Here is a 25,171-nt window from a genome sequence, read left to right as displayed (position 1 = left end):
TGAGATCCAGCTGAGATCAGGGCCTCATTGCATCAGGCGCAGGGCTGGCTCTACAGTTTTCGCCGCCCCAAGCAGCTTGCCGAATTGGTGCCGCGGGCGGCGGGGGCAGTCCCTGTGCCCTTAGGGCGGCAGGCGCGTTTCCACGGTGGCAGCAATTCGGCGGCAGCTTCTATGTTTAGCTGAAGCTGCTGCGGACAGCTAAACATAGAATCTGCCGCTGAATTGCCGCCACCACGGAAACGCGCCTGCTGCCCTAAGGGCACACGGACTGCTCCCGCCGCCCACGGCGGCAATTCGGTGCGCTGCTTGAGGACAAAACAACAGGGACTGCTGCCCCTTGCAGAGGGCTGCCCCACGCACCAGCTTGGAAGGCTGGTGCCTGGAGCCGGCCCTGGTCGGACGCTGCACAGATATACAGCAAGAGACAGTTCCTGTCCCAGTGTTGCCAACTTAGCGATTTTGTCACCGGATTTAGTGACTTCCTGATTTCCCTAGTGAGGAAATAAATGTCAAAGTGACCAGTGAAAAATCTAGTGACTTCCACTGCCAATTACAGTGATATTAAGAGACAGACATTGCCAACTTGTATAATCACAAACTCATTCACAAGAAGCTCAATAAAGTCCATCCCATGCTCTTCTTACTACGCTCTGTAGCACACCAAAGTCACTGTCATTCCATCTGACTTGGTCATGTCCTTGGAAGGAAGCACAGTCCAGGGCTTCTTGGGCTGAGGGCCCGGGAATGAGAGGAAGGTGTTACCCGGGGGTTCTTTCAACCCAAAGCTCTTGGTAACTTTTACTCTGTGCGAGGTGGTGTCAGGAAATAAAGCAAGGGAGACACAACCGTCCGCCTGATAGATGGCTGGCACAAACAGGGCAACACACTGAAAGCTAAACGTCTTTAATTCTTTATTGATTCTTGCAACTTACACAGGGCCATGACAGGTTAGTAAAACACCCCCAGCCCTTGATCATTACCGAAGCTGAGCATGGCTTTTGAGTGGCACTGTGATAGGCTTCTGCTGGCCAGGCTTCCATCTGCTGGTGGGGACCCAAGATGTGTCCAGAGGGAGCATCCCTGAAGACCCCCTTCTGAGAAGTTCAACTACCTCAAACTTTCCCCCCTTTATTTATACATTAATAACACAGTGACATATTCCTTAAAGAAAACTTGCTAAGCAAGCAGGTTTAAAAGGTCAAGCACCTTCCCGAGGTGTTGTTTTTTTTTTTTCCAGAGTGTCCATGCCTTTGGGCCCTGACAAACATTCCGGGTGTTACCGAAATATTGGGTCTGCCTAGCTGAGAGCCAATAACAGCCTGACAGGGATAAGGAAAAATGCTTTATTCTGCAGAAGAAAGAAGAGCTCTGTAGTAGATACAGAAAACTCTACTGCACACAAGTTTCACAAGCTTTTTATATAATTTCAGACAAAGACCATGCCGTGTTAACACTTCATTGGTGGTTACTAAACCCCATAACACCGTTATTTGGTAAGGAAAAACTGGCTTAAAGCAGGATCTTTTTCTGCCTCTGGCAGCAAAAGAAAGATTAGTTATAAAGTTTAAGGTACTGTGTACGTGAGGCCTTTTGGAGGCTTCTGCCTACACCTACTGGCCGTTTGCAAAACTATTAATTAGGGGGGGCGGGGCTACTGAATAGCTTTATGTAACTTACAATTAAGCTGAAGAAATAGGTATTGGGTTGTTTTACGGACAGCAGAGCTTTTGGTTACAGTATTATATAGATATTTTGTATATTTAATTATTATTTAATTAATATATAGGAAAAATAGACAGAAAATAATTTATTTAATAATTGTATGGAAAAGGCCAGTGAACCAAGACCCGAGGTTTGGGAGGAGGTTTTTAAAACTAAAGGTGTGATTAAGAGATACAGCATGAAATATAACAGCAGTATTTTTAATAGCTTGTACATTTTTTTTAATTAAGCTAGAGTGATTAACATAAAAGCAATATTTTTTTTTAATGCAAGCATAAGCTTTTTTTTTTTTTTGCTCCCCCCCTATTTTAGCATTTATAGCATTTAACATATGTTTATTTTGGAAAGCTATTTTTGGATTAGTTGCTGCAAGGATTTAATTGCTGGGTGGGGGTTGGCATGTATAAAGGGCAAACTGAAAGCAAATAACTATTGTCCCACCACCCAGAAATTTATAGTTAGTAAACGTTTTAGGGCTTATTTTGTTGGAACAGGAGCTTTAGTTTTTTGAGAGGCTCAGCCTTCCAGGTATCGTCTGCTTCAGGCTCTTCCGGGTCGCGGTGGGAAGAGCTGGCAGGGCTTTCTTGAGGTCCGGAGTTGTTTGCTTTTGGCCCCGGCCTAGGGGCTAGCTTGACTCGGGTGTAATGAATTTAAGTGTTACGCTCTCGCACTCGAACATATCCCTGTGGTAGCCAAGTCCAGGGTAGTTATTCTGCTCTCTCGGTTTTTGGGTCCGTTCATGTAAATGCGAAGACACCGGGGACATGTATTAACAGACTTTTTGTTTTTCTAAACTACATGCATCAGCAATTTCAACACTTTTAGCAGGAAGGGCATGGGGTCAAACTGCTCCGTCTGTGGCACCCAAAATCCCCTCCCCTCCTGGCTTGGTTATGCTGAGGCCGCTGCATGACCAATTTACGAACTGTTGACTTGACTCCTTTTAGCAATAAGCAAGAATGGCTCATACGGCCTGCTAAATAGACTACTATTAGCAATAAGCCAGAGTGGTTTAGGCACTTTACTGGTTTGCCAAAAATCTCCCCGTACAAAGGGATCAATTCGAGCTCCTGGTGGTGGAGTTCCTGAGGGGATGAGCTGTACCGGGCAGAGCAAACCTGCATCCCCCGGAGCGGACTTTGCCTTAAGAAAAGGCTCCTGTGGAACTGATCCTGTGCTGCCCAAGAGGGGCAGTTTGGGCTCTCCAGCCATAGAGAAGGTTATTCTTTGTACTGATCAAATCCCACCAGAGAGTCACTCCACCCCTAAATCCTAGGGCTCAGCTCCCAGCGAGCAAAACCCCCAAACGTCGCCTGAGATCGCTTTGGGCTTTGCTGCAATCGCTGGCTCTGAATTCTCTGAACTTCACTTCGATTCTCTCCGTCGGCCAGTGTGCACATTTTGTCTGCCTGGGGTTTAGTAGTCTGGGGAGGAAGTAGGTTGGGATGGGTGGGAGGGTGGAACAGGTGGGCTCTGTATAACCAGGACAGCCAGAATCAACTCAGAATTGCTGATGCTTTCTTGTCAGCAGCTGGGAGTGTCCTCTCTGTGGAAATATGGGAATGTTGCTTAGTGACATTTTTGACACCTTTTGAATGCTTAAATAGAGACATCTGGCCACTTTTCAGGGTTTCTGGGGCGACTCCCTGCTCAACACTGGGGCCCCGTTGTGCCAGGCGCTGCACAGACACACAGGGAGAGACAGGCCCTGCCCCAAAGAGCTTACAGTCCATAAGCATGTTTGTAGCTTATCACAAAGTGTGTGCTTAATTGCTTGCAAGATCACAGCCTAAATAATAACATGGCTATATAATGATAATGGCTGTAAGGTTATGTAATAAAACTGGCAATTCAATAAGTGAGGACTGAAAGAAGTGTGCAAGGGGGAACCCTTCTGACACTTCAACCCCCACCCCCCACTGTAGGATGTCTGAGAAAGAACAATTAAAGGATGAATCCTATAATCCAGTGGTCCTGAACCTTTTCGTCTGGCAGGCGCCAACAAAGGACCACGATGGCGGTGGAGCACCTGCCGAAATGCTGCTGAATTTCCACAGCATTTCGGCGGCGATGCCTCTCGAGGACGCCACTTGCCAGAGCCAGAAGGAGCTCGCTTTCTTGCCACCACAGCCCCAGGCCTGGAGTTCTGTGCCCCCGACGATTATTGGGGAGAGGGCACTAGCAGCGCTACAGCGGCACAGCTACATCAGTGCACCAATGCCGCTGTAGCGATTCTAGTATAGACTAGCCCTGAGTATCCCTAGCCTCTGTTTGCCAGAAGCTGGGAATGGGCGACAGGGGATGGATCACTTGATGATTCCCTGTTCTGTTCATTCCCTCTTGGGGAATCTGCCATTAGCCACTGTCAGAAGACAGGACACTGGGCTAGATGGACATTTGGTCTGACCCAGTATGCAGTGATGAGCTGCTAAAATCTTAACAACCGGTTCCCTATAAAAAGTTCTGATTTAAGGGATGTGCCACAGTAATATTTTTTGTACCAATAGGGTTACCATACATCTGTATTTTCCCGGGAGGAATTTTTAAGAACCAGAAAGCTGGTATTTTCCCGGACAGCGATTTAAGAACCAGAAAGCCTGACATCTCTGGGAAATACGGATGTGTGTTAACTGGTTCCTGTGAACCGGTGCGAGCTGGCTCCAGCTCACCTCTGCCACAGATTCCACTGCCTCTGATTGAGGGACTGGGCCAAATTCAGAGGCAGCACAAAACTGCTTAATTTGTGCCAGGGCTGAGCTTCATTCAGCACCTTTAGGCCTGGCAGGTCATAAGCAAGGCATCTTGCTGCATCAGTTATGAAAGTTAAAAAAAGTTGCTTGAGCTCTGGCACCTTTGTCATTACAAGTTAAGCACTGAGGCAGCATAAATGGTGTTGCAAGCTACATGTGCAGTTAAGAGTGTCATGCCAACAGCAGAGCGAGTGTAGCAGGAAATGCAACCTGCTGATTATTGTGGGATATATGGCTATCAGCTTCTCCTGATTGTTTTAAGGCCTCTTTTGTTCCATCCCATTCTTGCCACTCCTCAGGTGCAGGCTGGGTTTGCTGCAGATCCAGTTCTTCTCCGTCTGGCACCTCGAGGAGATGACGGCCACGTCATTCAGATACGCGCAGTATCCTCCTCCCCTCACCTCAAACCTGTAAATGGGAGACCATAGCAGAGAGCCAGTCAGCGCTAGGCAGAGGCAGAGAGAGTCGAAGTCAGAGACAGCCCAGATTTCTGAAGGGATTTCCCACTCCTGGAGCCAGGGGCGGCTCTAGAGCCCAGCGGGGCAAGCAGCCGCCTGGGGCGGCCCTTTCCCAGGGGGGCGGCAGGCTGGGCCGGTGGACCTGCCGCAGTCATGCCTGCGGGAGGTCCACCGGAGCCCGGGGACGACCGGACCTGCCGCAGGCATGACTGCGGAGGGGGCGCTCGTCCCGCGGCTCGGCTGGACCTCCCGCAGGCATGACTGCGGCAGCTCAACCGGAGCCGCCGGACCGCAGCTGCGGGAGGTCCAGCTGAGCCGCGCGACCAGCGGACCCTCCGCAGTCATGCCCGCGGCAGGTCCGCTGCTCCCGCGGCTCGGGGGCGCCTCCCGGGCATCATTGCTTGGGGCGGCCAAATTTGTAGAGCCGCCCCTGCCTGGAGCACTGCCAAGCTCCTCCCTGGTGGGAAGGGAGTGAATCCAGAGGGGGAAATTTAACAAAGGCTAAAATGGGAGCCGTGGGAGAAAGAGGCCAGTGGTTGTGTGTCAGGATCCTGGGCAAAGGAAGGCAGGATTAGTGGCTTGGGAGCCAGGAACTGAAGTCAGTGGTTAGAGCCAGTAGCAGGGTGAAGAGTCAAGATGTGGGTCAAGCCTGAATCGGAAATCAGGGTCCGTGTGGCGGTTCTAGGGATCAATCGGGAGTCGAATCCAAGTCAGAGCCAAGGTCAATACCAAGCATTCAGAGGCAGGGCAGCTGCCTGGACACTTCCTGCTACGCCCCAAGGGCTTATATAGGATCAAGGGGTCAATCAGGGACCGTGAAGACAACTGTCAGTCAGATCACTTGAGGCGGGGCTTCCTGTGGCGTGCAACCTCTGCAGAGGGTGGGTCACAGGAAGCAGCCAGGGTACAGCAGGTGGTAGCATGGGGATGTGGGGTGCTTGGTGGGCCTGGGTTCAAGTCCTACTGATCCACACCTCAGGTGGCTTCCACTTAAGGCTTATTCTGGGCTGATATTTTCCTGCTGAGTCCTTTGTGCCACATCTATATTTGATGTTTCCTTCAGCCCCACTCTTCCCCATGCTCTCACCCAACGTGGATTAGGAATCTGAAGACATGTCTGTGTGACAGTGGGCAAATCTGCCTCCATTACCCTCTAATCTTTGGTCTTTCAAGCTCTTTGTCTCTCTCACTCTGTGGGTCCCAAGGGGGCTCCGAGAGCTTCCAGTCTAAGCCGCTGATCCTACAAAGACACACCACCACCCCCGGCAAGCCTAGCTTTACATGCTGTGAGTAACCATTGGAGCCAGTGGGATTATTCACAATGTGTGAATTAAGCATGTAAGTCTTTGCAGTATCTATAGCAGATAAGAGAAGCAAAGGCTGGGAAAACAAGATGATCCTTATCCCCATTCTACAGCTGGGCAACTGAGGCCCAGTGGGATTAAGGCTCAGATCCTCAAAGGTATTTAGGTCCCTAACTCCTGTTGAAATCAGTGGGAATGAGAGGCTGAAATACCTTTAAGCATAGGCACCAACTTTTCCCAGCGCCGGTGGGTGCTCGACCCGCCCCTGGCCCCACCCCAACTCCGCCCCCTCCCTGCCCCTGTTGGACTCCTTCCCCAAATCCCCGGCCTGGCACCGCCTCTCTCCCGAGCACACCGTGTTCCCCCTCCTCCCCAGTGCTTGCCCCTGTGAAACAGCTGTTTTGCAGCGGCAAGCACTGGGAGCTAGGGGGAGAAGCAGGGACGCGGTCCGCTCAGGGGAGGAGGCAGAGGCGGAGGTGAGCTGGGGCGGGGAGCTGCTGGTGGGTGCAGAGCATCACCAATTTTTCCCCATGGGTGCTTCTGCCCCGGAGCACCCACGGAATCGGCACCTATGTCTTTGAGGATCTGAGCCAAAGGGATTTGCCCAAGGTCATACACAAGGAATCTGTGGCAAAGCCTGGAATCAAATTCTGATCTCTTGAGTCAGGGACGTAACCACAAGCTCAGCTTTCCTCTTCGATAGCCATGGTGGGGTGTCCACCTCTCACAAGGCCTGACGGGGTAAATTAGGCCAATTAACCAACAGGCTGCACCTGGGTGTGTTCTGGCATAATTTGCTGATGAAGTCCAGTGTGGGGGAGGAGCTGGGCCGGGGCTATAAAGGCGAGAAGCTGACAACCGAAAGAGGCTGCAGGGAAGTTGGCTGCAGTCGCTCTCCAGGAGAAGGGAGGTGAGTGTAGGGGCTACAGAGCCATGGTAGCCTGCAGTCACTCCCTGGGAGGAGGGAGTTTGGGTTAGTAGACCCAGAAGAAGGCAGGAGAGGGCTCAGCGCAAAGCCACACGGTTCAGGAGGCAGCAGACCACAGCTGAGGGTCCCTGAGTTGGAACCTGGAGAAGGTGGAGGGCCAGGGTTTCCCTATCAGCCAGGGAAGAAGTGGCACCATGGGGCAGTGAATGGGAAGACAGCTGGTGAGAAGGGACTTTGCTAAATAACACCCCTCTGTGACGAAGTGGGAATGTTCTGGCTGTGTTATGTGAATGCTGAGTGGGGAGTGTTGACCTGGAAAGGTTGCAGGGGAGTTGTGCTGGGACGGCCTGCACTGGGGGAAAGGGAGCACACCTGAGCATGTAACCTGAGAACACAGGGGGGGGGGGGGGTTGGAGGCCAGGTAACACCTCTGCCCGGGACACTGGACAAAGGCTTGGGGAGAAGCCGAGGGGAGGCTGAGTGAGAGGCTGGAAGGTGTTTCAGTTTTGGAACTGGCTGGGAAATGGAGAGGGGTTACACAGAAGAGTAAACAATTCTATTTTTTTAATATAATGCGTTGTTGATCTGAGCACGTTTAGCAGCCCACTGAGCAAATTTAGCGCCTGTGAACTAACATGGAGAAACTTCGTAGAAAGAAAGTGGGACTCACACGTTGTTGAATTCTGTCCCATTCACCCATTTCCAGGGCTGGCTTTCTTCCCTCCGCAGGCCGATCCAGTGGTAAACGGTACCTTTAGCGCGCATCAGGAAAGCCTTTAAAACAAAGAGTCTACTTGAATTTGGTCTGTTTAGAAGGATTTCCAGGGAGACTACCACCCAAGAATGTAGCTCTACTAAACCTCTCTCCGCAGTCTCCATGGAACTCTGTGTGCAGCCTTTGTGCGGAGAGTAGTTTGATAGGGAACAGAGAGAACAGTGCGAAAAGCCCAGAGGCTGAGCTGTGCAAAACTTTTTGCACAAAACGTCTCTTTTTTTCCCCCTTCATTGAAAAATGTGGATTTGGTGACACAAACATTTCACAAATTCGTCAATTTCACCGAATTGTCCATTTTGAAAAAAAACAAGATGACCAAAACTTTACAAACAATCTCCTCTTGTGATTTTGGGGGTTTGAACATTTCGTGTCATTTCAAAATCTCTTGTATATTTTAAAGAAGTCAAGAGATTTTGAAATGGGGGAAAAAAAGAAATGTTCAAACCCAAAAATCGCAACAGGAGTTTGTTTGTTTGTTTTTAATAAAGGGCCATTTAAAAATGTTCAGTCTCTAAAAGAAACATTTGTTTGACCCAAAATGACTTTTTTGTTCAGATTTTTTTTATTCACTGACAATGTTTCTTTTGTGGTCTGACCTCAAATGAGGGGTGTTTTTTAATTGATTTTTCAAAGTTTGCCCATCTCTACCCAAGATCCTCTCTACCTCCCCTTGGGAAGGTTCAGGTGTAAATCAAGTCACCTTCTTGGCTCGATTCACCTTACTATGGCCAATCTGCATGGAAGTCCTGAACTGGGGAAGGAATAAGAGCCTCTTTCCTCCTCCAGGAGATGACCAGGGCTGGAGCTCTGCTGGGCCATTCCTTGAGAGGAGAGATTCTCCCAGAGGGATCTGAGGTCCCTACAATTGCACGCTGACTGTAGCACCTTAGGCCTAGCCAGGGCTGGGTTCAGTGGCCAGAACTCTCAGACAATGTTGCCTCCCAGTACAAGAAGCACCAGGGCCCCTCTGCACTACAGAGCCTGAATCCTGGCTGATTCCACTTATAGCCAAGCCAAATTCTTCAGCCAAAACTTATTTTTCATCAAAAAATGCAGATTTGGAGATCCCAAAACATTGTGTGACTTCATGTCGATTTCATCCAATTGCTTGTTTTGGGACGGAAAATAAAATCCTCATAAAAAAAATAAATTCAGAAAACAAAAAGAAAAACGCTTTTGTTTTGATGGTTTCTAAGCCAAATGTTTTGATGGGTTCAATTAAAACATATTTTGAACGTCCCTTTCAATTTATGTTTAGAAAAAGCGGTTCAAAAATACTGGAAATCAAAACAAAACATTTCAATGGACCCAAAACAAATGTCGGGCCCTCCCAACTTTTCAGTTTGATGACAATTTCAAAACATTCCTTTCTCCGCCAGCATCTTCTCCCTACTCTCCCTCGGGATATTCTGTGGCTCCACCACAGAGCCAAGTCGTGTAAAGAGTTAAACCCTTTCCAGGGGCGGCATGAATGAGTCCAAATAAAAATTCAAACAAGTCTTCAAATTAACAGCCCTTCCGCCCCTCTCCCTGGTTGTATCCTGCCTGCTAACCGCTAGCCCAGGAGACCTCTCTCCTCTGCAATTTTCCCTCAGCTGAGCTCCCTGAGTCTACTTACAAGCCTTGGCTTCACCTCCCTTGCTGAAGAGGTGGGTTGTTACTACCCACCAGGTGCAGAGCATGATTAATTGGGTCCTTTCCCTTGCATTGCAGGTGCTGGGGGCAAAGCCCCCTCACAGCTAAAAAACCATTTTTTTCCCCAACTTGCCCTAGAACAAAACAAATCCCAAACACGTCATTTGCCCCAGTCCCTTACCAGGTCCTGCAGAGTGTCGATCCCAGCCAGGGAGGCACCGAGGGAAGAGCAGTGGCTCTGGCTGGATTCCCAGTTCCCTTCCGCTTCAGAGAAATAGTAACATTTCCCTCGGTACCCGACCCAGCCGTCCGGGCAGCAGGGCTCAGAAAGAAGAGGCTCGGGGACACGAGACATTACCACTGAAAATAAGAAAGCGACATAAGGTGAGAAATCTTTCCCTTTTCATCTCAGGGCCTGGGTCTCCATTGCCACGCAGCGCAGGAGGGAAACACCACCCAGCGGGAATGTCAGCACCTAGAGTCTCCAGCACAGATCGGGCCCCCATGGTGCAGGGCGCTGTACGCACATGTAACGACCAGATGGCCCCGGCCGCACAGAGCTTGCAGACTAAATTTTGGCTAAAATGAGATTATCGGGGGGAGGTTGAGTCCAGTCATTCTTAGCTCTTTGGTGGCTTTACTCCTCCCTGGATCTGGGAGCAATCTGCCAAGGAGCACTCGGGGTCATGGTCCCCGTTTGCCAGATGGGGGCATGACAGCATTCGCACTCGAGCCTGCTAGGATACATCACTGGGCTATGAGGGAGAAAGCGCATGGACTGTGTGACACCCCCTGCTGCCCTCCCCAGTCCCGACCTTCAGCAGCCCTCCTCCCTCATCCCCACCATCCTCAAGGGGCGATGGGGTGTTTCTGCCTCATTCCTCCCCCTTGGGTCAGCCACCCAGCTGCTGGTAGCTCACGGAGGTGCACAGAGAACCTGCCTTCAAGGGGCACCAGTGGTTGCTACAGCATTATGGGGTGGCTGACGAGCTGCTCAACTGGGGGCCGTTTGGCCCTGGAGCCCTCCATACCCACCCCCCCAGCATTGCAGGGTGCAGGGGCTATAGATCGGGGACTGTGAACACGACAGCTCCAGGGGGAAAGGGGAGACAGAGACCCAGGCATGCAGGGCTGGCAACTCACCTGCCAGAGCTACTGTCAGGATGAGGATGAGGATGGTCATGATACAGATCAAGCATGTGACTCCAGCTCTGGCTTTATGGGCTGAGAGATTTTTGAAAACGGTGTCGTGGGCATAATCTGAAAGAGAAAAGGTGATTAGCACTCCCACTGGAGAGGCAGCTGAGCTGCCCTAGGAATGGGTCATTGGCAGGATTTCAGCCCAGGCCTTTCTTAGGGCTTGTCTACTCTGCCAAGTGGTCATCAAAACGTTTGTCTTTCCCGTGTGCTTAAAAAAGCCCTCTCCCAAAAAACAAAAGTTTTGCCGTGGCAAGTGGCAGTGTGAACGTGACTCTGTCGGCAGGAGCACTCTCCTGCCACAAAGCCAACGCCGCTCGCAGAGTGGTAGTATTTTGTCAGAAAAAGTGCCGACAAAGAGCGTTTACACACGCTGACTTTTAGCGATAAGGCTGTGCTGACACAGCCCTGTCGCTGAGAGCTGCGTGTTGTAGACAAGACCTTACTTGAGCTAAAGAACCCAGCTTCCTCAGTTCAGAAGCTGCGGCAGACTCACGTCCATACCGTGGCTGGCCACCAGAGGCACCCTGTGTTTTAGCATGGCCATGCTTAGGGACTAGAGTACCACCTGCAAATCACTCTACTCCAGGTGGCATCATACTAACTACTGTGAAACCAGCCATAGATAGGAAACATACTAATTTATAGCTTCAATCCATGAGTAGGATTTGAACCTGGGGATCTAAAGGCATGAGTTGCTGCAGCTTGAGCTAAAGGGGCACATCCTCTAATGTAAGAAGCAGTAGCAGACTCATAAATTTTGTACAAGATCCAACCTCTACAGACCAACAGCATGTTAATTAGGTATCACCTACACGAATTACAACAGGGGCACCCAACCTTTTCAGCCTGACTCTGAACATATTTCAAAAGGTCGTCCTTTGCCATGCGCTCCCATAGACTCAGGCAAAGACAGTCAAGCTTTGTAGGGAGGCAGCAAGGTAGCTCCAATCCCTCCCATTGCAATGCAGTAAGCAGCCAGAGGGGGTGCTGCAGGCTAAAAGGGAAAGCATCTACTTAAGAATGCTTGTGACACCAGAATTGCTCTAGATGTCTAAGATGCTTGGCTGGTGCATCTTTCTCACATGCTCCGGGTGTAACTGATTATCAGATCTGGGATCAAGAAGGAATCTCCCCCCAGGTCAGATTGGCAGGAACCTTGGGGGTCGGGTCTTGCCCGCCTGTGTAGCATGGGACATGGGGTTGCCTGCTGGGACATCTAGACACGTTTCACAAAGTCCTTGAACAAATACCATCAATGGTGCCACCGCGAGATCTTCCGAATCAAGTGGGCTGACCGACACACCAACAACACTGTTCTGTACCAAGCCAAAACCTACAGCATTGAAGCTACAACCGTCCGCCACCAACTCCGTTGGGCTGGTCATGTTCTTTGAATGCCAGAACATCGATTCCTGAAGCAGGTCACATTCTCACAGCTGAGCCATGGCCAATGGTCGAGGGTTGGACAAAAACCCGCTTCAAAGACACCCTCCAAGCCAATGTGAAGAAGTACAATATTGACATAAATTCATGGGAAACCCAAGCCTTCGACTGAGCAAAATGGAAAAGGACTTTGTGCCAAGGATGCCAGTATGTCGAGATCCAACGGAGACAACAAGAAATGGAGAAAAGAACGCTCCGCAGCCTGACTCAACAATCCAGATCCACCCCTTCCATTGGAAAATGTCCGCCCACAACTGGGACAAGATCTGTGGATCCCAGATTGGTCTCATTAGCCACCTGCAGATCCACTAGTGATAACTAGCTATCATTTTATTGGGAGACAATCATCCTCAAATGTTGAGGGATCTCCGACCTCCCTGGTGTTCCAGGGGACGCGGGTGTGATGGGTTCTCCTGGGCTACAACCTCAAACTGGGGTACCACTGAGCCCTCTGGCTTACTAACCTGGGATCTCGCTCGGCAATGAGATGTTGTGACAAGCTTCAAACCTCTCCAGGTACTGCATTTACACAGCCATCCAGAGGCAGGGACACACCCTGCTGCAGTTACATGAATGCTTTTGCCATCCACTCATGAACCAACAATATAGATGCTCCAGCCAATTCCTCCCAGTTCCCCAGCCTAGGACCCAAGGGCTGTACCATCCTGCCCTGGTCAGAAGCCTGACCAATGTATGTTCATTACTTAGTCTGCCCCTCCCTGAATGTGGAGAGGACATGCACCAGTCCTTGAAACCTGAGCAGAATTCCCAAGCACTTCAACCAAAACACACTGTTTTAGGAAAAATATAAAACAGATTTATTAATTACAGAAAGATAGATTTTAAGTGCTTATAAGTAGCAAGCATAGAGATCAAAGTTGGTTACCTAAGAAATAAAAGTAATATCGAAACCCGAGGTCTATAAACTAGACAGGATTTGAATCAGGCAGTGTCTCACCATGATAGCTGGTACAGTTCCTGAATACACAGGCTGGGATTCTTCTTTCCAGTCTGGGGCCACCTCCTCCCTTCAAAGTCTTTCTTTTCCAGATGTGTTTCCAGGTGTTGAGTTGTGGAGGGAGTGAAGCCAAGTGATGATGTCACTTCCCCTCCTTTATAGTTTCTTCCCCACTGTGTGTGTGCTCTCTCCGAGATGTCTCCATTGTATACAGTTCCTGGGATAGACCTTGAGAGTGTGGATTTCTGTAAGGGACCATCAGCGTGTCTAGCGCCTCAATTGTTGCACCTGAAAGGCTGGTTGTGGGTGTTCCCAACATATTTCAGTTACACATCTGTAGCAAAACTTCATAACTTCTCATCCAATGATAGCACAAATGATCCAACAGGCTATTCATGTTCAACAGATCAAGCCTTTTAAAATGATACCTCGCAAGGCATACCTTGTACAAAACATACCATAACTATATGCCAATGGTGAATATGGGGGTTCCGGGGTGCTGCTTGGAGCACAGCGGGCATTGATGGCACTTTGGTCTCTCCTGATCTCTGAGGATTAAAATACTTTAGTTTAACTGAAGTTATTGGCCTCAGCGTAGGAGTATTTGGGTGAGATGTAGTCGTCTGTGCTATACAGGAGGTCAGGCTAAATTATCTGATAGCTTCTTCTGGCCTTCAACTCTATGAATCTATTTCTTGGGCTGCCAGGGGCATGCTGGGAATGAGTCAGAGAGACAGCGCCCCCTACCGCTACCCAATAGCAGTAGGTCACAAGCAGACACTTGTTATGGTTGTGGGATCCAGCCAATGAGACGCATTTTCAATCATCATCGAATGAGCACTTTTGCTGAACACACAGAGCTGTCTGGACAGCGGCAAACATATTTTGTGAAAAATGTTGGGGGGGTTGTTCTGGGTTGGGATTTTTTGCACAGACGACACCAAAAAAATCAGTTTCCAATTTTGAGCAATGAAACATTTTCGGGATTTTTGGAAAAAATAAACAAAGTCTCTCAAAGGACACTTTTCAGGGGAAATGAATGAGAAATTTCAATCAGTTCTAACACTATGGCTAGTTGAAATTTCCAAATTTCTGTTGGAAAATTCTGATTTGACGCTGCTGAAGCATTTGGGAGGAGCATATTGATTTTGTTGAAATTGTCTAGGGGAAATGATCAAAGTATATCATTTTCACTCTATTGTATTCAATATATCGTTTTCAGCACAGTTGAACTTTTCAGTGGAAAGTTATGAAAGTATATCATTTTCAGGACATTCTAATGAAGTAATAATGTAAAACATTTCAGCAAGGTCTGTTCCAGGGGTCGGCAACCTTTACTATCAAAAGAGCCATTTTGCCCCCTCTTCCACTAAAGAAAAATAGTCTGGAGCCGCAAAACATAACACTGCTTATAAACTTTTAAAAGTTTTAATCTTTTTTAATTTTACCTGTTACAACAACAGAATACAACAAACAGAAGTGCAGTGTGCATGTGTAGGCCTACTTTGAAATAAATTAAACACTGAACTATGCAGGCCTTTTTGAGTCCTTCCCGTATTTGTGTAAAATTAAAATAAAACGTAGCCCACTTTAATATAAAAAAAATATAGTTGCAGCTTAGCAGTTTTAAAAAAGTAAACATAAAATTAATAACGTTTTTTGACAAGTCCATTTCAGTGTGCTCTCATCCTCTTCGGGTTTCTTTCTCGGCCAGCAATCAACTGAAGCACCTGAACATACAATAAAAAACTACATCAGCTCCGGGTCTGAAATAAATGTTTTTTTCTGAATAATAATAGCCTATTAAATGCTAGTGTTCTCACCTGTTTAATGTGACTTCTGTTTCTGAAGCTTGATGCTGATCTTCCCTATGTCGGGGCTGTAAGATGTGACTTTGATCTTCACACAGGACTGTAGGCTCTCATTTGTGAGGCGGGAGCGATATTTGGACTTTATGAAGTTCATGCTCGAGAAAACTTGCTCGCATAAGTATGTTGAGCCAAAGATGGACAGGACTCCAAATGCATACTTTTTCATGTTCATATACGTGTCGGGAATGGCACTGCATGTTTCAAAAACAAGTTTGTCGGGTTTGGGGGGGTTTTCAATATCATTCCATTTGTGCTCTTTAGCGAGAGTGGCCTTCTGACGGGCGACTTCTTCGAGATCCGCTGTCAGGCTTTTGAACTTGGACACCCATAAGTCTTTATCCGCTATGTCGGCCAGTTCAATTTCAAGATCGGGCTGACTTATCCCTGTGAATGTGGATATGTTCAGCAGGGATGGGTCGATGTCCAGCGGTGTGACAGGGAAGGACAGAGTGTTTTTTTCCTTTCTGAACTCGCTGAATCTTTCTCCAAATGCAGCTTGCATTGCCATAATTGCACGGTGTAAATAATCACAATTTATGTGATTGTTCTCTTTGAACTCTTTCAGGGAGGGGAAGTGAGAGAGCGTACCTCTCTGTACATCTCTGGCAAACACTGTCATCTTGCGCTCAAACGCCAGAACATCCTCCAGCAACTGCAGGGCCGTGCTTCCCTTTCCCTGGAGATTTTTATTCAGCGTGTTTAAGTGACTTGTCATATCCACCATGAAATAAAACTTTTCCAGCCAATCGAGGTCTCCCAGTTCGGGATAGTTGAGGCCTTTGCTTTCCAAGAAGGTTTTCACATGTTCCAGACAAGCAGCGAAGCGTTTCAGCACGTCTCCCCTTGACAGCCACCGAACTCTGTTGTGCAGCAGGAGATCCAAATATGCGCTCTCGACTTCATCTAACCATGAACAAAACTGTTGGTGGTTTAACCCGTTTGCAATTATTTTGTTCACTATCTTAATAACGAGGTTCATCACTTCCACACATTCAGGGGGGAATGTTTGAGCGCACAGTGCTTCTTGGTGCAAGATGCAGTGAAACGTCATCAGCTCTCGATCCAGCGACTTTTGAAGTAAATTCACAAAGCCCTTCTGTGCTCCTCTCATACTGGGTGCACCATCAGTAGAAACTGACACCAGGTGAGTGGTGTTTATTCCTTTGGCTTTTAGACAACTCAAAACAGTCTCACAAATGTCCTGTCCCCGCGTTTGGCCCTTTAGCGATATGAGTTCAATCAGTTCTTCCTGCGGCCCATCAGAGTTCACATATCTGCATAACAGTGCTGTCTGCTCAATATCGTTTACATCACTTGACTCATCACAGGCAATTGAATATGCTTGAGCTGAATTGATGTCATCAATTTGCTTACTGGTGATGTTTGTTGCCATTTTAATGGTCCTGTCCTTGACGGTCTTTGCAGAGAGAGGCATTTCTTTAATTTTCTGAATAATTTCCTGTTTGTTTTTGAATTCGGAGAATAGATGCTCTGATATTTTTATGAACGATTCTTTCATGTATTCTCCGTCTGTGAACGGCTTCCCCCTCCTTACGATCTCATGAGCTGCCACAAAACTAGCAGCTGTAGTTGAGTTTGGAGAGTTGATCCACTTCTTGAAAGTATGTTTGCTCTGCTCAACTTTCCGTAGTAGTTCCGAAATCACTCTCTTTCGCCCATCTTCAGTTGGGTACTTTTCAGAAAATGCTGAGTGCTTGTTTTGAAAATGTCTTTCAACATTACATTTTTTGTTGTTTGCTAATTTCTCGCCACATATCAAGCACACAGGTAAGCCAGCGTCGTTGGCAGTAAAGGCAAAGGAATCTGTCTATGCAGAATTAAACTCTCTATTTTCTTCTGAGATTTTTCTTTTTTGGGATGTATTCATGGTTAGCTTACCGCGGGGGTCGCACACTCAAGAAGCTGCCTGCAGGTAAAGGCAAGGGCTATAGACGTGGATGTGACACATATTTTAATTGACAAATTATAAAAACTTTTTAAAAGTTCGATGTTAAAGTATCACCTCGAACTCCAAGATAACTGTGCAACAAAATAAACAAAAATAAAATAATATATAAATAAAAATTAAATTAATAAATAACCGTTATTCTTTTTTTTTTCTTTTTTTTTTTCTTTTGTCAAGGCCGAAGGGAGCCACAACAAGGAGGCTGAAGAGCCGCATGCGGCTCCAGAGCCGCGGGTTGCAGACCCCTGGTCTGTTCTATTCAAAATTGGTATTTATACCATGCTCATCACCGTACCTGAGTGCCTTCCAGACGTGCATTAAGAAACGTGGCTACACATCTGTCACGTTTGTTCTCTCAGCCTCTCCCCAGAGGGAGATGCGTGTGCAGTGGAGTGTCTTGTTGTGGCAGGATGCATCTGATTTTATTATAAATATACCCGTTGCTCTATGTCTAAGAGAAGGCTGGTCAAAAGAATGTGCCTTGCACTTGAAGTGGAAGATGCTGAGGTTTGTGATGGTCCTTACTTAGTTCTTGGGGGAATTCACACCACAGGCTGGGAGCTGTACCCGAAGAAACAGACCCACACAGACCAGCGTTACCCTATAGTTGAGGGTTCAATTGGGCCAGAGGAACAGAGCTGTCCACCACGGTCTTCATCCCAGAGTTTTAGATGGGCTTTTAGGTATATTGGGCCCAGGCCACAGCGTGCCTTGAAGATAAAGATGGAGACCTTGAACAGTCATACGTGAAGGCTACAGTTTAGAGAGATTATTGGGCCCTGCCCCCAGTAGCTAGAAAATAGACCCTCATCCCTTCCCCTCACCCACATCCCTTCTGTTAACAGCTTAGACAACTGCTGCTTTTTAAATGTCAACACAAAACCACTGGTTTTGTTTTTTCGTCATGAGCTATTTTATCTGCCCAATCAAGTTCCGCCAGCTAGTTCTGCTAGCTTCCTCTCTGACTCACCAGCTCTACTCAGCAATGGGGACCCCTGGGAAACCCAGGGGTATTTTGTGGTGGTGTCCAGAGACCAGCACTATGGACAACCAAAGGGTATTTTGGGACGTAGGTAGGAGAACAGCATGTGACCAAGCCTTCAGAGGCACAGGACAGGGTAAGGCTTCAGGCAGGCAATACATGCTTATGCTTTTAGAGCCAGAGATACTGGGTTCAATCCCCCCGATAAACCAAGCAGGGACCTTGTTACGAGTAGATGTGGAATTGAAGTGCTTCTGCTGCCTAATTCATAGTGTCTAAAACCAGACGGACCCTCTCTGACCATCTAGTTTGGCCTAAACAAGCCAGAGAATTCCACTCACTGAGCTCATAATGTCTCTTCGAGTTGGAGCAGAGATGTTAGAGAGAAACCCAGTCTTGACTTAGACTCCAAGCAATGAATAATCCACCATGTCTTCAGACAAGATGTTCCAAAGGTGAATCACCCTCATCGTTAAAACTTCGCACCTTATTTCTAGTCTGTATTTGTCTCGCTTCAGCCTCCAGCCATTCGATCTTGTTCTGCCTTAATTTTGTTAGCTTGAAGAGCCCTCTTCTCTCAGAGATCTTCTCCCTGTGTAGATGCTTATAGAACACGATCAAGCCAACTCTTAACTTTCCCTCTGTTAAGCTAAACAGACTGAGATTCTTCAGGCAGGTTTTCCAGACCTCGAATCTTGTATCACTTTTCTGAACCCCCTCCAATTTGCCAACATCCTTCATGAAGTGTGGACATCAGAAGTGGAGACGGTATCCAGTAATGGTCTCACCAGCGCTGTATACACAGATGACACCACCTCTGTTTTGTTTCCCACCCCTTCCCCTGGTATTCGGCCCCAAATTTCCAGAAGATTGAAATGTTGCAGGAACCAAAAAACAAGGCATGTTTCTGTGTCACACCCACAGAAATCCCCATTCGCAAGAACTAGTTGGGCAACCAGATGGCCCAGTTACTCAACTGGCCCCAACCACTGTTCAGTTCCATGCATACATGTGAGGTTGTGCGTGTGCACAACCTTTGCCATGACAGGTTTTTGGGGGATGTGCCAGCTACATTTTAAAGCGTACAGAACTCAGCCCTCATCTTTTTCCACTTCACACCCTGCCCGGGGGGTGATCTCCCATGGCTTTAAGTATCCTTTCTGTGCCATCTATCTCCCTCCATCCGACCCCACGTCTCGTCCTGCTCTCAGCGGCATTACGGTAACGGTGACCGGTTGCACGTAAATTGGGTGCTGGTGCAGAGGACTCCACTGAGGAGACCTAGGCCCAGCTCCATGGCGGAATTTAGGCTGCTTCTTCCATGGATCTGAGCCCAAATACCTTTTGTCCTCCTCCTCCCTCTCTGGAAAGTCTGGTTCTCTCTGTGACTCAGTGACACTCCCCAACTTTCCCCCAGAGCATTTATACTCAGCTGGTTACCTGACTTTGCTCCTTTCTCTGCATCTCTTTGGACTTTAAGCAGCTCCTCTGGCTCGACTTTTTCCTTCTGTGTGCCTTTCCCCATCTATTCCTGGGATCTATGGAATCCAGTTGTCCTTCACTGGATGTTGCCTGAAGGCTCTGTAATATAACCAAGAGTTTTTACAAGCTGTGACTTCTGCAAAACTATTTGTTTTAGTAGCACCTCATCTGCCCAACTCACCCCTACCCCATTTGTCCCTTTCAACAACCAGTTGCATCCTGTCGGACCACTAGATTTTAAGCACTCTTGGGCAAGAACTATCTCAGGGGTGCCCAACCTGAGCCTGAGAAGGAGCCAGAATTGACCAATGTACGTTGCCAAAGAGCCAAAGTAATATGTCAGCAGCCCCGTCATCCCACCTCCTGCCCCCAGTGTCTCCTGCTGGCTGGCAGCCCCACCAATCAGCGCCCCCCCTTCCCTCCCCGTGCCTCCTGCCCACCACAATCAGCTGTTTCACAGTGTGCAGGAGGCTCTGGGGGAGAAGCGGGAGGAGCGAGGGCATGGCAGGCTCAGGGGAAGGGGCAGAAGCTTTGGGGGAAGGGGTGGAGTGGGGTCAGGACCTGGGGCAGAGCCGGGGGTTGAGCAGTGAGCACCCCCGGCATATTGAAAAGTTTGCACCTGTAGCTCCAGCCCCGGAGTTGGTTCCTATACAAGGAACCACATATTCACTTCTGAAGAGCCGCATGCAGCTCCGGAGCCAGAGGTTGGCCACCCCTGGACTATCTGCTTCATTACTGGTATGTACAGCACCTAGCGCAATGAGGCCCTGACCCTTGATTGGGCTTCCTGGATCCTGCCATAATATAAATCAATAATGATGTGATGTCAGGGCTAACGAGCTTCATGGGGATCTTTTGTCATTCATCCTCTGGTTCATTAATACATCACTCAGAACAATGAGTAGATTAATAATAAACCTTCCTTTCTCCCACCCATTGTCTATTTAGATTGTAAGCTCTCTGGGGCAGGGACTGTCTCTCCCTGTGTGTCTGTGCAGCGCCCGGCACAACGGGGCCCTGATCTCAGCTGGGGCCTCTAGGCACAGCCATAATACACATAATAAATAAAAATAATCTGCATGTTCTTGAAAGACTGGGACTGTTTATCTCAGAGAGGAAACGAAGAGCGATATGATGGGAATCGCCTCTCGTTATTTTATATTGTATCTATCATGTGCGTTAAGGCCCCCTAGTATATTTTTTTTAAAACAGACCTTCTTTTGCAGCTCTTTGGTCACATTTTTGACAAACCCAATTTAATAGTAATGCCTCGTGCATTTCAGCAGTAGATCAGGAAGCACTTTACAACGGAGGTCAGGATCCTTGTCCCCATGTTACAAGTAGGGAAACTGAGGCCCGGAGCCTGGAAGTGACTCACCCAGCAGACCAGGGGCAGAGCCACTGGAATAAAGGCCAGTACGCACTAGGCCACACTGCCCCTGCAGCTGCGAATTGCTAGCTTTAGGGCCTGTCCAGGGCCGGCTCTAGCTTTTCTGCCGCCCCAGGCAGAAAAGAAGAGCGCCGCCCCCCCCCAGCGGCGCCGACCGCAGCCCGAGCCCCCGCCCCCCGAGCAGCGCAGCGCCGCCCTAGCCCCGCCCCGAGGGAGGCGCCCGCAGCTGGCTACCGGTTGGTCTGGAGGGTGCGGGGTGGCCGCTGCCCGCAGGACAGCAGCCCGAACAAGCTGAGGAGCGGCCCCTCCTCTTCAGCTGGGGAAGGGCCGCGCTACCAGCTCCGCCGGGGGGGGGTTTGGTTCCCGGGAATGGCGGGTGCCGGTCGCGCAGCCCGGCCCGGGCTGCTGTGGTGGGGCCGCTTCTCCTCCGCTTGTCCCCACCGGTGCACTCCGAGAAGTGGCCCCTCCTCTGCAGCCCGGGCAGGGCTGCGCTACCGGCTCCCGCCTTTCCTCGGTAAGCAACCCCAGGCGGAGCTGGTAGCGCGGCCCTTCCCCGGCTGCAGAGGAGGGGCCGCTTCTTGGTGTGCACCCGCGGGGACAAGCCGAGGAGCGGCCTGTCCTCTGCAGCCGGGGAAGAGCTCCCGCCGCTCTGCCGGTAAGCGGGCACATACACGCCCGTCATTTCGCCGCCCCCTAAATTTGGCCGCCCTAGGCACCTGCTTGTTTAGCTGGTGCCTAGAGCCGCCCCTGGGCCTGTCTCCTTTGGAAAAAGCCAGAGGCTTTAACCACCAGTGTTGGCTGCAGAGCAGACAGTACAGTTTTGGGTAGGTTTGCTGCCAGTCCAGGGCTTGCCTGGACTGGCTGGGACAAGCACTTCTGCTGCTGCACCTTGGCAGTTAAACTGTAACCCAGGAGCAGCTGCTCCCAGTGTTAACACGACCCACACATGCTTTCGACTGGAAAAAAGGCTTTTGTTGAATAGTGACCTCCCTAGCACCGTAGAAATGAAAGCCACTAAACAATGCTCCAAGCTTTTATTACGCTTGCCTTCCTGGTTGGTGCAGTGTAGCACAGCAAAGCATTTTCAAAGGGACTCACCCACAAGGGCGTCCAAGAACCTACATAAAATGCCCCCCCTTTACCTAAAGAGCTCAGCAGCAGCCCCCCACGCTGTGCTAGGAAGGGAGGCAAACCTCAGTTCACTCCCGAGGTCCTGAGAAGTCCAGAGGGGGAGAAAGAGACAGAAGCGAGGATGGAAGCACAATACAAGGGACTGGGTGGGAGGGCCAGGGAGAAGCCCCAGGCACAAGGGGAAGGAGCTGTGGGGGACAGCCAGGCACATGGGAACTTGGAGACCGCAAAGCAGAGGCACTAACTGGGAGGCTGGAGGGGATGTGGGAGCTGGGGAAAGGGCGTAGAAGGCAGAGCAAAGCACTGGGTGGGTGAGGGAGACAGCAAGGCAGAGGATCTAATGGGGGGCAGCAGCCCATCGAACCTAGCCGCCAAGGAGCTGGAAGAGGGTGTAGAAAACCTACATCATGCAAATTAGAGAAACTGCCCTGGCCATGGGCGGAGTGGGTGTAAGTCAAGGGAGCGCAGCCAAGGGCCTGTCTGCACTAGAGAGATACAGGACTGCTCTATCCTTTAGCCTGTTCCCTCGTATCCACATTACAATTTGCATCGGTCAGCGTTTTACTGCACATCCACCCATCCAAGATCCCCCAAGTACAAGCAGAGGGAATCAGCTGGTGCTATTGTGGTGACATCATCAGGGCAAACGGCCCTTCCCTTCCCACACTGCTGTCCCATAGTGCCCAAGCCATTGCAGAGCAGGCCTGTAAGATTACCCAGAATGCAACATGCCCAGGAATTCTGGGAGTCGGGCAGTGCCCCTGAACTCTGGGGTTGCACCCACAGCATAGGCACTCCCACAGTAGTTAGAACGATTGGGCTGCCTCTGTCAAATGATGTTACGCTGATGGATTCCTCTCTAAAGGCAGGGTCTGTGGGGGTTTGATCCAGCAAAGGCTTTGTCTACACTGGGGGATCTGCCCAGATTGCAGTCACCGATGTAGTTGCATCAGTCCAAACCCTAAATGCAGACAGAGAGACGCACTATAAGGCACGGTTTGCGTCCATGTATAAGGGCACTGTTGCCCCCTGACTAACATTCGGGGGGGGGGGGTTGGTTGGCTGCTCCCAGCACTAAAAGGGGAGGGGTAGATGGGAAATCAGGACCCTGAGACTGACAGTCCCCAGGGGCAATGGCGAGAGGCCAATGCTCAAGGTCAGTTTGATTGACAGGGCAGGCAGCTAATCAGGGAGACAGAAGGCCAGGGTGGGTCCTGTCCTCCCTGTGAGCTGGAATTGCCTGGGTCAGACAAAGTGGGGCCGAGCTAAGGAGAAAGCAGGGGGGCCCAAGCTGAACTGGAGAGCAGATCCAGTCCAGAGGGGCCAGAGCTGCAGCCACAAAGCCAGAGACACAGTCCAGGGAGAGCAGATCCTGTGCTGGGAGCAGGGCTGGGCCAGCCAGAGACACAGTCCAGGGAGAGCAGATCCTGGGCTGGGAGCAGGGCTGGGCCAGCCAGAGACACAGTCCAGGGAGAGCAGATCCTGGGCTGGGAGCAGGGCTGCAGCCACAGAGCCAGAGACACGGCCCAGGGAGAGCAGATCCTGTGCTGGGAGCAGAGCTGCAGCTACAGAGCCAGCAACATGGCCCAGGGAGAGCAGATCCTGTGCTGGGAGCAGAGCTGCAGCTACAGAGCCAGCAACATGGCCCAGGGAGAGCCGATCCTGTGCTGGGAGCAGAGCTGCAGCCACAGAGCCGGGTGTGGTGAGCAACTGGCAGCCAAGTGGGGAGACCTTGGGCAAAGGGCCCAGTGCAGAAAGACACCCCCAGCCATGGGTCCTTGCAGGCCAGGCTGGGAGGGGGATCCTAACCCAACGGGGGGCTGATGCTGGGAAGAAGGGCCCCACCACCCAAAGCCCGGAGGTGTGTGGCCACCACAATTGCAAGTGTCTAAATCGCAGCATCCCTGCAGCACAGCCAGGGCCTGAGATGGAGGCCTGGGACCTACAAGGAACAGACTGTGAACTGCCTTGTTGTCCAGAGGCACTGGTTGTGATGTTCCCTGCCACACAGCAGAGTGACATGTTTTCCTGTAACCTTTCCCATTTTTCCTTAATCTTTTTTAAAATTAATTGTTAATTAAACAACTTGTATTTGCTTTAAATTGTATGGAATAATCAGTGGGTCAGGGAAGTGCCCAGTGTGGGAAGAAACACCCTAGGACACCCTAGCCCCTGTCCTGGGTGACCACAGCAGAGTTGGGGGTCGAGCCCCCCCCAGGAATCCTGGGCCCAGCCTTGTCGGGGTTATGAGGACTCTGCCAGACAGGAGAGTGCAAGGGGAGTCCTCAAAGGCAGGGAGGCCTCTGGGTAAAGGAAGTGGGAGCGAGGACTCAGATCCTTTCGCTAGCCCACTTCACCGGGGTAGTGCAGAAGCCAGGAAAGTTCCCCACAATAGCAGGACCATTCCCTGCTTACACATGCATCTAATCTAATCCCAGTTTGGAGTAAAAAACCCAAGCAAAACTCAACACCCGGCACCTCGGGCAGTAACTGATGCCAGTGCAAAGCTAAAAAACACAATTTCCAGCATACGCTCTCAGCCCCCCCACTGTACACATTGTTCCCGCACCCCTGTCACAATAAGAGCAGCAGAGAGAGACTTGTGCTGTGCGTTAGTGGCCGAGGAGAAATGAGGCTTTTAAGGGTCTAGAGAACATGACACAAAATGTCATCCAGAAAGTGAAAGCCACAAACTAACCCAAGGTTAAATAGCGCCAACTCAAACTCAACTCTGTACAACTCATAGGAGTCCAGAGTTCCCTGCTTCTCCTCCTTCTGCCGTTTGCTTCTGCCAGGCCCAGGCAGCAGCAACTAACTCCTTTTCTTTCTTCCAGCTCGGCGGCCTTGGTCGAAATTCAGAGCAAGTCAGGGGCCACTTTCCTCACTTCAGTGATTTCAAATACAGGAAGATACAAACGAATCCCGAGTTGAATCAAGAAACCCCCACCCATTTCCTGCCTCCTCCCTCCCACCCTCAGTGTGGGCAAGGAGGAGGCTCCTCCCCCCCCCCTCCTGTTTCTTGGACCTTGGCATTGGGTTAGTTACAGCCCCGCCCTGGCCTTGCTGCTGCCGCCCCAGCACCACAGTGAAGGATACAAAACCCTCCCTCCGGGGCCCCCTTGCTTACCTCAGCCCTTGCAGTGAGTGCAGTGAGCTGCTTCCTGGTTGCAGTTGCT

General features: G+C 49.9%; 1 protein-coding gene across 2 annotated transcripts; it reads right to left on the bottom strand.

Moving 5' to 3' along the window:
* Nucleotides 1–882: 882 nt before the first annotated feature.
* Nucleotides 883–25,171, bottom strand: LOC120392414 (C-type lectin domain family 2 member D-like). Of its 2 annotated transcripts, XM_039517153.1 has the most exons (7): nucleotides 25,123–25,171; nucleotides 19,433–19,573; nucleotides 10,716–10,832; nucleotides 9,754–9,932; nucleotides 7,833–7,936; nucleotides 4,683–4,880; nucleotides 883–3,268 (listed from the first exon to the last, which is right to left on the bottom strand). In XM_039517153.1, the coding sequence occupies exons 2-6, from the start codon at nucleotides 19,515–19,517 to the stop codon at nucleotides 4,730–4,732; spliced, it is 636 nt and encodes a 211-aa protein (XP_039373087.1). In that variant the 5' UTR covers nucleotides 19,518–19,573; nucleotides 25,123–25,171; the 3' UTR covers nucleotides 883–3,268; nucleotides 4,683–4,729. The 2 variants fall into 2 exon arrangements, with proteins under 2 accessions (XP_039373087.1, XP_039373086.1); XM_039517152.1 differs by lacking the exon at nucleotides 883–3,268 and having other exon boundaries at nucleotides 4,156–4,880.

The sequence above is a fragment of the Mauremys reevesii genome, unplaced genomic scaffold (assembly GCF_016161935.1).
Source record: "Mauremys reevesii isolate NIE-2019 unplaced genomic scaffold, ASM1616193v1 Contig1, whole genome shotgun sequence".
Lineage (NCBI taxonomy): Eukaryota > Metazoa > Chordata > Testudines > Geoemydidae > Mauremys > Mauremys reevesii.
The sequence above is the reverse complement of the archived record's forward strand: the minus strand, read 5'-3'. Positions and strand labels throughout refer to the sequence as shown.